Source organism: Equus przewalskii, chromosome 14 (genome assembly GCF_037783145.1).
Source record: "Equus przewalskii isolate Varuska chromosome 14, EquPr2, whole genome shotgun sequence".
In the NCBI taxonomy this organism is placed as follows: Eukaryota; Metazoa; Chordata; class Mammalia; order Perissodactyla; family Equidae; genus Equus; species Equus przewalskii.
This window is the reverse complement of record NC_091844.1, coordinates 53,888,500-53,903,428: the sequence shown is the minus strand read 5'-3', so window position 1 is coordinate 53,903,428 and position 14,929 is coordinate 53,888,500. Positions and strand designations below refer to the sequence as shown.

General features: G+C 37.3%; 2 protein-coding genes across 12 annotated transcripts in view; one reads left to right on the top strand and one right to left on the bottom strand.

Moving 5' to 3' along the window:
• The window catches only part of SLC3A1 (solute carrier family 3 member 1), a 47,979-nt gene extending 45,085 nt beyond the window's left edge, over positions 1-2,894 (top strand). For all 3 annotated transcript variants that reach the window (XM_008515179.2, XM_008515178.2, XM_008515188.2), the window contains one exon: positions 1,751-2,894. In XM_008515179.2, coding sequence (XP_008513401.1) covers positions 1,751-2,191 — 441 coding nt within the window. In that variant the 3' untranslated portion in view covers positions 2,192-2,894. The remainder of the gene's footprint in view (positions 1-1,750) is intronic.
• The window catches only part of PREPL (prolyl endopeptidase like), a 41,497-nt gene continuing 26,821 nt past the window's right edge, over positions 254-14,929 (bottom strand). For all 9 annotated transcript variants that reach the window (XM_070572759.1, XM_070572764.1, XM_070572762.1 and 6 more), the window contains 7 exons: positions 12,084-12,281; positions 9,311-9,486; positions 7,984-8,200; positions 4,817-4,966; positions 4,326-4,449; positions 3,417-3,490; positions 254-2,992 (listed from right to left, as the gene is read on the bottom strand). In XM_070572759.1, coding sequence (XP_070428860.1) covers positions 2,903-2,992; positions 3,417-3,490; positions 4,326-4,449; positions 4,817-4,966; positions 7,984-8,200; positions 9,311-9,486; positions 12,084-12,281 — 1,029 coding nt within the window. In that variant the 3' untranslated portion in view covers positions 254-2,902. The remainder of the gene's footprint in view (positions 2,993-3,416; positions 3,491-4,325; positions 4,450-4,816; positions 4,967-7,983; positions 8,201-9,310; positions 9,487-12,083; positions 12,282-14,929) is intronic.

Genomic DNA, 14,929 nt, shown 5'->3' with positions numbered 1-14,929 from the left:
AAATGGTAATAACATGGCACAATTTGTGTAAAGAAAAAAAAGTATGTCTACATATGTTGGCATAGGCACAGAATGTATAATTTCATATGATGCATAAAAATGAAACAGTACATAAAAAGTAACAGTGTTATCTCAGAGGCCCTGGGAAGCTAGGGGATGGTGTTGAAGAAAACATTTTAATTGTATATGTTCTTATAAGTGAGTTTTATATGGTGTGCATGCATTTCCCATTAAAAAAATAAACTTACGCAAAGCAGGTATGGAAATATTTAATAGCAGACAAAATAGAATTCAATATGAAAAGCATTATGAGACAAGGGCAATTTTCAAAAATTGATAAAAGAACATTCCACTACAAATCATGAATCTATCATCTAACAATAGCTTCAAAATATATAAAACAAGTACTCTGAGAAATGCAGAGAGAAACTGACAAATCCACAATGACAGAGAGACACTTCAACATACTTTTAGAAGGTGGTAAAACCAAGTAGACAAAAATAATAGTTAACACTTATTGGGCACTTCTTATGTGAGTGGCACTGAACTATGCTTTTTCATGCATTATCTAAGGCTATAGAAAATGTTAATAGTAATTTGACAAGTCATATACACATACCATATACATGTACCATAAATACCTTTGTACCTGATAAACAGAGAATAATCATTTTTTTCAAACATTCATTAGATATTCATTAAAGACCGCACATTAGGCACCTGCCCCCAAATGACGACAACCACCACCACAACCATCACTGGAGTGATGGCTGGCAAGAGTACAGTGAAATGAATATTATCACTGATTTGGCAACAGCTCTTATGAAGAATAATTTGGCATTATGTATCAAGCGTCCATACTCTGACATAGTAATTGTTTTTCTGCTATTTATATCCTAAATAAATAATCCAAGTAAGGGTGGGAGCATTAATAATATAAGAAAATATTAGAAACTCGAATGTTGAAATGAAAGGGAATGGTTAAGTATGGTATAACCATTTAACAGAGTATTATTCTTTAAATAATACTTCAATATTCATTAAAATGACATTTATGGAGGTTAGATGCTTCAAATGTTAAAGGAAAAAAAGCAAGAAAAGTACAATATTAAGTTACATTGTTTTGCATGGCTGTAAAATAAACCCAAATCTTTAATGGACATATATTACCTTTATGGGTAAAAAAAAAAGTCCAATTTCTAACTTTTACTTTAGGCAGTGTTTTGCTTTACATCCTTTTTTGCAACTTTCTGTTCATCATTGGCTATGCAAGAAATATATGTCTAGTGAAGTTACAGCAACCTACACATTATTCTACAAAAGAGAACAGAGAAGCCCCAATTCACCAAAAGTTCCTAGAGTCCATGGCTCCGGTGGCTGCTTTTCTGCCAGTTACAATATAGCATAAAGTAACATTATTTAGGCAAGTTAAATATCCACTAACTTAGACAAGGACATTTGTTCTGGGATTCCTAAAACAAATGTGGTCTATATCAGCTCTGCCAAGATGTGGTAGAGCACTGTGCGTACTGCAATGACTTCCAGACAAGGCGAAAGCCTGCACTTGCAATTTCCATCGGTAGTTACATAATCTATTTTTATCTACTTACTTATACTTACAATTTGGAAGTTATTTCAAGGGGCAAAATTGAAGCAAGCGTTTTTGGGAAATAATTCCTTATTTAATACTAAAAATATTAAAAACTGTTAGAATCAAACATTTATGTTAATACTCTTTTTTAAAAAATAGGTCCAAAAGACTCAGCCCACATCAGCATTGAAGTTATATCAAGAATTAAGTTTGCTTCATGCCAATGAGCTGCTCCTTAGCAGGGGCTGGTTTTGTCATCTGAGGAATGACAGCCACTCTGTCATGTACACAAGAGAGCTGGATGGCATTGACACAGTCTTTCTCGTGGTTCTGAATTTTGGAGAATCATCACTGCTAAATCTAAAGGAAATGATTTCAGATATTCCCACAAGAGTGAGGATAAGGTTAAGTACCAATTCTGCCTACAAACGCAGTGAAGTTGACACGTCTGCCATTGTATTAGACAAGGGAGAAGGACACATCCTTGAATACAACACGAAGAATCTTCTTCATCACCAAACTGCTTTCAGAGACAGATGTTTTATTTCCAATCGGGCATGCTATTCCAGTGTGTTTAACATACTGTACAGCTTGTGTTAGGGCGCTTCTATGAAACAGATGAAGACACTAGCATTCTGTTCTCTCACAAGCATTTGCAGTAACTTCATGTACAGTCATTAATTCTTAGTTATTTCTGTAGTTTGAATGTAACTGCTTTAGGAAAGGTTCTCAAATGTTTCTAAAGAATAATAAAATGTTTAAAAGAAAATGATCGCGTGCACAAAACTTGTAATATTATTGAGATAGCCTCAATAAGAGTGATCAGAACACCTTGGGACTCCAGATTATTAGAATGATTTAATGAATTTGAATGTGAAGAATATTCTTTTTCCATAAAATGCAGGCATAGAAATTGGAGGGTGACTTGCTGCCCAAGTGTCAACAGCATTCACTAGCAAAGAGGCAGGACCTTGACTTGTAAACTGTTCAAAGAACATCTTAGTAAAATACACAAAAACAAGGCTGTTCTGATGGGGAAGGGAGAGTTCTGCTGTCACCAATCCTCCTTTCACCCTCTACTCCATGTCCTTCTAAGGAGCATGATTTGAAAACTACTTTCCTAGGCTAAGGGGCATCAATGGAGAGAACAGTATAAGCAAGTGAGATGTACACTAAACAAAATGTGGAGAAGCAAATTTTTAAAAATTATTTACTAACCTAAAAAAAAAAAAAATCTCACTTTTGCTAACCCAATCAGAAATAAGACTGAACTATTTCAGTGTGTTTCCAATTCCCATTGAATGCAGCATTTCAGAATTTTAGATATTTCTTAAGATTCTCGAAAACACTGGTGCTGTCAAGTCCAAGTTCCTCGTATAGGAATTTAATTTGGGCTGTAATCTAAAAGAAACACATTTTAAAAATTAGACAGGCCTTTGTGCTAAAACTCCAATGTTCACATCTCCCTTTGTCCATCCATTTCACCTAACCCTGAAGTCAGTAATTTATGGCAGGGGTACTTTTATTTGGGAATTTATGGCAGGGGTACCTTTATTTGGACACAAGAAGACGGCTCCCAACAATTCAGATCCAATTGCTTTCTTTAACAAAGCTCTCTCATCAAATACAAGAAAGAGCCCTTTCTCTTGATTGACTCACTGTTTCTCCTTCTGCTCTTGGGTCTCAGCCACAGACCTGACAGTTGTGAAGCAGCTGTCATAAACCCTGCTGCAACCACTGAAGTGCTGAGTACCACACTTAGCTACTTAGGACAGGGATCTTAGATACTTAGGGATCTGTCAACAGAGAGGGCTTGATAACATACCTTCTTGTGAGAATCCTCGATCACGTGATTGCCTCCAGGCTGAATATCTAAAATAATGTTGGGGGTCTGATAGCCTGAAAGAATTAACGTATGAAACAATTAGAAAGTTTTTGGCCAATTGAGACCCATTTCTCCCAAAATAATAGTGAAGGAAAAAGACATAAACCACCACCACCACCAAGAAAGAGATGGGAGGGGGCAAGCAGTAGAAGACAAATTTCTGAAACAAAAAAAGCAGGAGGAAGCCTAGTGGCTGAGAAAGATGGATGGAAGAGACAACTGTAGGGCCCTATGGAGAAGGCTGCAACCCAGGAGAAGGCCAACTGGCCCTGCGGAATCTGAGTCTTGTGACCCGGAAACACCAACTATAGCAATGGGTGAAAGAGAGACATGGAGCTAAAGATACACGGGAACTGTCTGAAAACTTCTATGTGGGTGCCTCCCAGCCTGAGCCCGGAACGTTTTGGCACATCTTGGCAAGGAAAAAAGGTAAGAGTTCTTGTCTAACGAAATTTAAAGATCTAGAGAAAATTAAAGCAAATTGAATTTGGGCACTGATACTTCAGAGCAAAAACTTCAGAGTCTGTTTTAGAGGTTCCCAAGAATAATGGCTCAATTAATGTAGTTAAATGAATGAATGATTATATGATATTGTATCTCCAAATTATATTTGATATTTAAATTGACTATTTTCTTTATGTCTTGCCTACCTATTTTAATACTGTCCTTTGAAAAAGAAGAGAGGAACTTATAGTTATCTTATGTTTCAACTGGGTAGTCAACATAGGAGAAACAATTATTTGTCCAAAATCACAGGCAGATGATTTGGTGTGTAGCATAAAACACATTACTCGGCATGGTATTAACAGTCCATTTAGCTATGTTCCCTGCTTCCAGGAGCTCTCCTACCTTCACTGGGGTCCTTAGCATGCTCCATAATGGCTTCCTTGAGTTTCTCAGTATAGTTTACAATTCCTTTCAGAGGTACACGTTCGTCATTTTCATAAGCTGTGATGTGAATTGAAGGATAATGCTGAAAGTAAACAGATGTACAAAGAATTTATATTACTCCTATCCATCATATAGATTATGAAAAATAATTACCTTCAAATTTTTTTCCCTAAGTGTTAGATGATTTTTCATTTGATATTCTTGAGAGATCTACAGTATCATATTTGACTAGAGAGACCATGACTTCATCTAATCTTTTCTCCTCAGTTATTAAATTGAAACAAACATGAAGTATGAGCAGAGATGGTGCCGAAAGGTGTTTGGGTATTCTAAGTAGAAACAATCGAAAGCCCTACTAAATTCCTGCCTCAGCTTGCGTGAGGAACCTTCTGATTCCCCTTCCCCTCCTTATCACTTGAGGATGGCATATCAGAACTGTCTTTCACTACCTGAGGTTTAATATTTTGATAGGGACAGTAACGTTTTATGTAGTTCTTGTGTTTTTCATCAGATGAAGGATTCCCCCATTCTTCTAATTCTTCTAATGTCAGAGGAAGTGTAGTGTCCATCATGGTGTTGAGAACATCCAAGAAAGGTGCCTAAAAAATAAAGCCAAAGAAACTTAAACTTTGATTAACAACTTGGTAAAATGAATTTCAGAGAATTATTATACTTTATAAATATACATGCTGACATGAGAGAACCACGTTCAAGAAACCATGTAGATTCCCAGAATCCAGACTAATTACTTAGTCCTTAACAAGGGCCTGTGATTTATTGGCTTTTAGTGTATTCAGGCTCCTTAAATGACAATTATATAAAAAGAAAGTGTTTATCTTCTGATTTCACAATTTTTGTTTTTAGTTGGTGCATTCTATATATATATATATATATATATATATTATATATATGTATATATATTATATAAAAGTAGTAAATGCTACTACCTCACATCCATTAGGGTAGCTACAATAAAAAAACCCCCAAAAAATAACAAAACAAGTGTCAGCAAGGATGTGGAAAAATTGGAACCCTTGTGTACTGTTTGTAAGAATGTAAAATAGTGCAGACAGTATATTGTTTTCTCAAAAAATTAAATTTAGAATTACCATATAATAAAGCAATTCTATTCCTAGGTATACACCTAAAAGAACTGAAAGCAGGGTCTCAAAGAGTACACGCAGGTTCACAGCAGTACTAGTCACAAGAGCTAGTCACTGTCTTTCACTACCTGAGGTTTAATATTTTGATAGGGACAGTAACGTTTTAGCAAACCCAAATGTCCATCGATGGATGAATGGGTAAGCAAAATACACATACAATGAGACTAGGGAATATTATTCAGCCTTAAAAAGAAGGAAATTCTGACACATGCTTCAACACAATGGACCTTGAGGACATTATGTAAGTGAAATAAACCAGTTACAAAAGACAAATATTGTACGATTCCATCTATAGGAGGTAGCTTAAGAGTAGTCAAATTCATACAGACAGAAGGTAGAATGGGGGGCCAGCCCGGTGGCGTAGTGGTTAAGTTTGTGCAGTCCGCTTCAGCAGCCTGGGATTTGTGGGTTGGCATCCTGGGCACAGACCCACACCTGCTCATCAGGCCATGCTGTGGCAGCGTCCACATACAAAGTAGAAGAAGACTGGCGCAGATGTTAGCTCAGGGAAAATTTTCCCCAAGCAAAAAGAGGAAGACTGGCAACAGAGCTTAGCTCAGGGCCAATCTTCCTCACACACACACAAAAAAGTAGGATGGTGGTTCCCAGAGGCTGGGGGAAGGGCAAATTAGGGAGTTGCTATTTAATGGGTATAGAGTTTCAGTTTTCCAAGATGAAAAAAGTTCTGGAAGTTGATTGCATAACAATGTGAATATACTTAACACGACTGAACTGTACACTTAAAAATGGTTAAAAATTAAAACTAAAACCCCAACAACACGTGAACAAACTCTTCTTCACCAGTTCGACATTTTATATTAAGAAAAAGGTAATAAATGCTAATAGAAGAAAATCTGGAAACCACCCAAGTTGAAAGAAGAGAAAATCACTCATTGGCTTACAACCAGTGTTATAACATTTAATAAAATGGCAGCTGCTTTTTTCACTTAGCCTCATAGTCTTTTGTTAACATGCTTTTCAGCCTTTTCTTGTATTAACATTAACCAAGTATAGTGGGCAAATGTAAGTATCTTTGGCTGCCTAGCATCTGAACTCCTTTTCTGTATTTAGAGTAACCCTAACCTTACGAGAGCGAGCCTGTCTCTCACTGTAGACGTACTAAATGCCAGAGAGTTCCTTTCCCAGCTTTTCCTACCGCGTGAGAGGAGCCACTAGACCCAGGTCCACCACTCAGACATAATGTGCTCCACACTGAATGGAAAGTTAGTGACTCGAAGAAGCAGGAAGCACAGAAAATTTGTTCTGGTGAAAGTGACGCAGCTATATCAAGTTTCTAGAAGCAGCACTAGCAATGTGAGGTGACTTGTGACCAGCAGTGATAGCTTCACTGGGCCAGTTTTATGGTATATTTGGGATATATTTCTGGTTCTATGCCCACCCTTACCTAATACCCTTTAATAAATCCCTTTGCTGCTGAAATTAGTCAGAGTTGGTTTTTGGTGCTTCTAATTAAGAATTTTGACTCATCTATGAATCCTCTATTGTTGGATATTTAGGTTGACTCCAATTCTTCACTATTATAGGCACACGGATAAATATCCTTACACATATATTTCTGATTATTTCCTTTCTATAAGTCAACATAATTTCTAAAAATCAAAGGTTAGTTGCATTTTGTTTGTACTGTAAATAATCCTGCCATTATCATCTTTGTTCATAGGTTTTTTCCCCTCCATATTTAGTATTCCTATTAAAAATATAGATTTACAGATCAGGATTATATAACACCTATTTACTTTTAATACAAGCCCAGAGCGTGTACTACCCCCAAAATAAAAAAACCTGAAAACAATTTACTCTCTCCATCCAAATCATTATTTTCTAGTGTATCTAACCAGGAAGCAGGAGAATCATGGAGGTGAAATGAGGTGCTATTATGTAACTGCATAATTTGGGACACAAGGAAAAGAATATACAACCTTTTCAGAAGAGAGTAAGATATTTTAATTAAAGTACAGAAAAAATACCCCTAAAGGCTATTAAGAATGGAGTATCTAAAAAGTGATACCCCTAAATCCAGGACTGACGTGATGATGGGCAGTGGAGTCCTTGGATTTTGGGCCTTCTAGAGCCACTACGTGCTCTGCCTGCCTTCCTAGAACTGGAGAGTCATATATGCTTTGTCTCTTTTCCACCAACTCTAAATGTTCTTATAAACAGAAAATGATCAATGGGAATAGCCGTTAATATCCTTCAGTGGAAATCATTCAAAATTAATAAAGAATGCTGTCAGAGAAGAGTAAGTAAAGGGTAAGTAGTTGGATTAAAAGAACTTCAGAAGTTCTCCCAGAGCTACAATTCTGTGTTTAAAATTTAAAAGCTTTGTTACACTCCTGTGCTATGGTAAAACTGTAACAGAACTTTTTTTCTTAGAGCAGTCTATGGCTTCACACCTCCCCATTGTGTAAACAACAGAGATAGAGTGTACTCACCTCCAAAGTCACGGCTCTCAGGAGCTCCGGACTAGAATTACACAATGCTCCTACAAGCACCCCTCCAGCACTGAAAGCAGTCAGGGTTGTTAGACTTGGCTGAGAAAAGCCTTGGCCATGAAGCGTCTTAATGCAAGCCTCTAAGTCAGCAAGGCCATTGAGTTTTTTAGTTAGACGGCCATCAGCGTGCCACTGGAGGCCTAACTCACCACCACCCCTGAAATTAAAGGGCAAAACAGTTTTAGTGGGGAAAAAATATGAATGATATAGGTCAGGGTCAGTAAACTACAGCCTGTAGGCCAGATCTACCCAGAGGCCTGTTTTTCATGGCCCTTGAGCTAAGAAGGGTTATGCAACAGAGACCATATGTGGCCTACAAAGCCTAAAATGTTTACCATTTAGTTTCTCAGAAAAAAGTTTGCCAATCCCTGATAGAGATAATCAAAAATTGATTCAACAAATACGTTTTGAGTGCCTGCTTACAATATTAGGCATTGTGCTAAATGCAGGCCTTAAAAATATAAACAAGCAAAAATCTGGATAAGGGGATAATTTTGTGGGGAATGGAAACAGTTACCAAGCAATGTGGTTACTGCTATGACACAAGTGTACTTAAGGTATCACAGAAGCAGAGGAAAGAACATCCACCTGTCAGGTCAGGTGTCTATACAGGAGTCAGGAACACAAATGCTGAAGAAGGAAATGATACTTAAGCCGAGTCTTGAAAGACATAGCATCTGCAAGAGCACAGAGGGGAAGGAGCTTGTCATCTGCAAGGATGTAGCAAGGTTGGACATGGAGGCGGTGCAGGGCTGGAGCGCAGCCCGTGTCTGGGGAGTGAGGACAGATGCCACTACAGAATAAGCCAGACCACTAGGATGTTAAACACTTACTGAAGAATCTGAATTTTACTGTGGAGATTGGGAGGTGGTGAAGGATTTTAAGCAGAAACATAAAATAATATTTGTTTCTTGAAAACAACTAAAATAAAATGGAAGTCAGAGTGGAAAAAAGTCCAGCTTAAAAGCCTATTTTAGAAAAATATAAACTCAGAATTAAATGGAAGTTATAATGTTACTAAATATGGAGACTGGTACATCTATTCTAAAAATCCTAAAAATCTGGTACAAAATCCTAAAAATCTACTCCTTTGCGTTTTGGATCAACTAATCTATTACCGAATCAAGTTCTACCAGTATAGGTTTAGGAATACATATATTCAACAATACAAATGAGAAAATAAACTTTTGCTCCCTGATAATTGTTATTCTGGGTATCTGTCACAATGCTCTAGCACTCACAGGCCAGGTAAAATGTGCTGACTCACCGAACATGGCAATATGCTAATATCCATCCATCATCCACCAACACTCGCCTTTCAGGCCTGAAATTCATTTTCAAGTCCATTCCATAAGCTCCATATACATGTACCAGGAGAGGTTTCTTTTGCAAGTCCTCAGAATCCGTTTTGTGGAAAACAGTCATTGGCACTAATTTTCCATCCTGGAAATGAAGATTTACTGTGCATGTAAAGAAGAGTCTTTTCAAACAGTTTTATCCCCAATTTTATGCACTGCTTATTGATGTTGAGCATAAACTCCACTCAATTAAGACAAAAGAGTTACGGTCTCTAAAAATCCATTATGGTCCTTATTTTCAGCTATTCTGTTGACTTAAATTAACTAGAAAAGAACAGAAAGACTCTGGCTTGAAAACAGTTTATTTAATGCAGCTTTTCCTGACAGTAAAGTGATTTTAAGGAGTTCTTCACTACCCAGTATTACTGTAATTTTTTCCTTTCAGGACAAGCCAAAATACCTATCAAAGTTAGATATACTAGCATAGCATTCTTCCTATACGTAGGCCTACATACTGGCGTTTCTCATCTTTGAATATTTACAAATATGCTAACTGAAGAAGTTTTAATAGCTCAATTTAATGTCCTCTATGGTCAGAATTCTCAACCATTAGGACCTGAAATTTCCTACTGACTTTACTGACACCACCCACATCCTCTTCAAAGGCCTATTTAACTTCATTTTTTTATAAATCTTAACACTTAAATTACTTTTATGGCAGGTAATTATTCCTCAACGCAGGTCACACTCATCGATCCCAATTGACTGAATCTAGGCACTCTCTGGAAAGACAAATTGGAGATAATCTGAACTATTTCTGGTCTTCCTTTCATAGAAAAAGGGTAGAAAAGTTGATTCTCACCCTGCATACAGACACTAACGAGATAGTACTAGTTTACTTAAGGAAAATAATACAACCAAGCCACTCTCCCTACTTTTTTTTTTTGTAAGGAAGATTCGCCCTGAGCCGACATCTGCTGCCAATCCTCTTTTTCTTTTGCTTGAGGAAAATTAGCCCTGAGCTAACATCTGTGCCAATCTTCCTCTACTTTATATGTGGGATGCCTCCATGGCACGGCTGAGCTAACATCTGTGCCAATCTTCCTCTACTTTGTATGTGGGATGCCTCCACGGCACGGCTGATGAGTGAAATAGGGCCGCACCAGGGATCCGAACCTGCGAACCTGGGCCACTGAAGTGGAGCACAGAACTTTAACCACTTGGCAACAAGGCCAGGCCCCACTCTCCCTATTTTTTTCATTCTCATTTTGAAAACTTCACTTTGGGGTTCTGAGTGTTATCAAATAAGGAAAAACTCTTCCTCTCATTATTCTTTTTCATAATCAACTTATGACAGTGTAACTGAATTTTCATTTCTCAGTAAGATTCATTCTTATAAAATGATGTAGGTTAATTTCTATAAAATAATCTCAGTCTTTTTCTTTCCCTACCTCCTCCCTAACTTCAATTTAACAAGCAGAAAAAAACTTGCTGGTTGAAAACTTATGAAAACGAAGAGGTAAGGATGGCAGCAAGTTGTACGATGGGCTGGATCCCAGAGTTCACCAGCAGTTCAAATATGCCTGTAAAGTTATAGCAGCTTCCAGTTAGCAGCTGCTTCTCCTCTTCCCTAACGCGTAAAGAATCTCTTGGCTCTCCAAGAACTCAGCTTCATGGTTCTTTCTGTTTGGGGTATAATAATTATAACATTTTGATAGACTGGATAAATCCTATGTCTGTAAAACAAAACAAAGCCTAAATATATGTATTTTGTTGACAAAAACCAAAAATCTGGAGGGTGATACACTAAATGGTTAAGAATGATTATTTCTAAGAGGTACAGAAAATGGGACTGAAAAGTAGTCCTTTAACTTTACACAGTCTGTATTTTTGCATTTGTTATAACAAGCATGTATTGCTTTTGTTAATATTAAAATATTTGCTTAAATAAAGATATCAAAAGAAAAGCAGTGAATTAAAGAAAAAATTCATAAGGAAAAAAGGCTTGTGTCTCAATTCATTCTTTGTCAGCACATGTGAAATTATCTGATGTATTACATGGTAAGGTCTGAAAATTCCTTAAATAAGGCCACAGTTTATATACTAATTTGTTCCTCAGTTGCACAACTCTTCTTTCCTATTTCTTACTTCCCCGTCCAGCTAATCTTCCTTCTTTTACTCTATACTTTGGCCATATTGTCCTCCTTTATACTTCCTAAATGTACCATTTCTCCCTCAGTTCAGGTCCTTAGCACAAAATGAGATCCTCCTGTCCCCTTTCTAGCTTTACTCGTAATCATCCTAGAGTTCTCTCCTGAGACATTACTTCCTCAGAGAAGCCTTTGCAGACCTCTCCAGACCAGTAAGGTCTCTTTGCCCTGTTTCCACTGGACTCAGCATGTCTTCCTTTGCAGCCATCAGTACATCAGTAATTATTTCTTCAACATCAGTCATCTTCCCCGCTGGATTGAAGCTCCATGAGGGCAGGGGCTATATTAATCTAGTTCACTCTAGTGAATTGCTTACCACCTGTGCAATTTTTGCCTTAACTGCATATCAACTTTGACTATTTTTTCTTAAAATCACCTTTTAAAATTCAAATATAAACAACATGCAAAGTCAAGGGCTTGATGTGCTAGTTATAAATTTTTTTATCCACATTAAACTAAGTATCTAAGGACAATACTTGACAAATAGTACGCTTTCAGTAAATGGGGGCTGATAGAGATTACAGAGACTTACCTTGCTTTTGGCTTCTAGACGTAAAACACGACTAGTCTTTGTGATGGGGTCTTCATGCCCAGTTTCTTCAAACAGTTTGCCTTCTGCAAACTTATATGTGTAATATTTTGGGGGACGTATTGGAGAGCAAAGCTGAAAGGGGCAGTTCTTTGGGTCCGAATTTGTATCCATTATGAATCCACAGGCCCAAGGAGGGAGCTAAAGAAATAACAGTTTTACTCTCTATCTAGACACTAAGTATCATTAATTAAATTTCTGGGTCTGCTCCAAAAAAGATGATGTGGACACCAAGTGTACTTCTATCCATTATCATATAATGCCTCATTTAAGGATTACTTCAGCACAACAAAATATATTTCAAGTAAAAAACAAATAAAACTCTACACTAATGACCAACAAAATAAGGAAAAGTTAGAGAGGCAAATGGTTTATCAGAATTCTGGATTTACACAAAATTTCCTTTAACAAAAAAGTTTATTGTGGGGGTCTAAACTTGGGCAACGAAATAGCAAAATGATTAAGAATAAGAACAAACCAAATAGTAATTCCAGAACCCAGCAACATTGCCAAGATCTCTGTTCTCATAGAACATGAAATCGCGCATATGTGTTTTTAATAATTTACCCATCAGCCCTTACTCTGCTGCCTGGACAGCCCCAGTGATGACGGTTATTATTCCAGGGCTACAAACTGGCTCAGCAGCACTAAAGCATTTACAATTTGTTTCTAACTTTAGCTCCCAGGCTAACCATTGTGCAGAACAAAACCTTTCCTGGCACATCCACTCTGAGAGACTCACGGCTATTATGATTAAGATTCTTAACTTTAAGAAAAAGGAAAAGGAATCAAAATTTATTCTCTCCGAGCAGCAGGGTCCAGCTTCAAGCCTTCCACTAACATCCCTCTTACACCTTTTAAAGAACTCTGGTAAGCAGGCTGACGGTGTGTTAGAAATGGTACTGAGAGTCAGAACATTAAAAAGAAAATTGCCTTTCTTTTCCTGAGTAATTGTAGACAGAGCAAATTCCTTAGAAAATCAGAGGTTTTGGCACAGCTATGTCACTGGTGGGCACTATTCAGAAAAGGTAGGTGGGGGATGTGCATAAAGAGTGCACCATTTAACCTGGAGAAACTACGGCCAAAGAGCTTATATTTATAGAGCAAATTTCTTATAATTAACCCAAAGAATCTATTTTCCTGAAACACTAATAAGGACATACATTTGAAATGTCTCTCTGAAAGAGTTCCTAATTTATTCTCCTCGGACTGAGGATTATTTTCAAGGATAGTTTGTTTATTTAAATACAAGCCCTATCTGGAAAGAAAAGTGTAATCATGAAAGTTGGGCTATCGGATAGCATAACTGAAGTCAGCAAATTGAAACCTTGGGGAAAAGAAATGAGGAAGCATTGCCACTAACCTTTACTTAGGCCTCAGACTGAGGGCACAAGGGTCCTCAGCCCACAGAGGCACAAGCTTCTCCTGCCCTTTGGTGAGACTTTAAAACAGTTTCCATGTGACCCACGTAGTATACTGTCTTAGTTTTAGACCAAGTGGTTCCAGTAAATCAAAGTCTTTGGGGTATATTTCTTAAACTAAAGAAACCAAGGTTCAAGTTTTAATCATAATAAAAACTGTTACAAGTCTATGCACTTTTTAAAGTTTGTCCAGCTGATGCAGAAATTCGTATTAACTATCTCAAGCATATCTTATGCCACATTTCCTATTAAGATATGCATGCAGTATCATCCGTGTAGATTAATGGATAGCACCCGAGGATAACTGTAAGTTGGCCAGGTGATAGGCAGATATTCCTTAGATACTTTGCAGAAACAGGTTCAGCTTTAGCAATCTACCAGTAAACTACAGTCATTTCATTAAAAAATTTATTAAGACATACATGCTGAAAGAAAATCAGCCCAAGTATGCAGACTCCTCCAAATGTATTGCACAAAGCAAAAAATTTCCCAATTTGCTTAAATTAAATAACAATTAAAATATTGTAACTTCTTTTTGTGAAGAAAAGAAATTACCAGGAAATACTGATGATATGATGACCAAGAAGAGAAGGCAAGTGTATTAAAGGTTTTACATTTCCATCACTGAGGCCGAGTTGTCTTGTTTTTTTTTTTTAGATTTTATTTTTCCTTTTTCTCCCAGAGGCCCCTGGTAGTTACATATTTTAGCTGTAGGTCCTTCTAGTTGTAGCATGTGGGACACCGCCTCAGTGTGGCCTGATGAGCAGTGCCATGTCTGCGCCCAGGATTCGAACAAGTGAAAACCTGGGCTGCTGAAGTGGAGTGTGTGAAATTAACCTCTCGGCCATGGGGCCGGCCCTCTGAGGCTGAGATTTAAAATATCTTTTAGTCAATTGTCCACTCACTGGGCAGAGATGTTACATATAGAAATACTTTATAATCCACTCACAGTTTAGCTTAAAGATTTTGTTCTCTGACTATGGCACTGTCTGTGCACACTGTTATCCAGTTCATGAAAAGGCTCTGATCTATAAAATTCTCTGTAAGTAGCAACTGATACATAATATAGTATTTGATTCCACGTGAGGATGACTCAGAACATTATATAAGGCATAATAACTACTACAGGTTGGGAAGGGTCAAATCTTATTATAGCAGAGTAAACTCTCATGACATTCCTAATTCTCTTGACAGAATTTTGTTGTAATAAATGCACTGCTGGAAATTATGTATTTTCTCCCATCCCTATTCATATAGACTGTAATAAGAATCGATGCTCTGCCAGTTCCCCAAATGAAGATGTCTGAATTCGGCATCAATTAGCAAGTGAAAAGACACACTCTGAATCCAGTAGGTGAAGGCGATAAG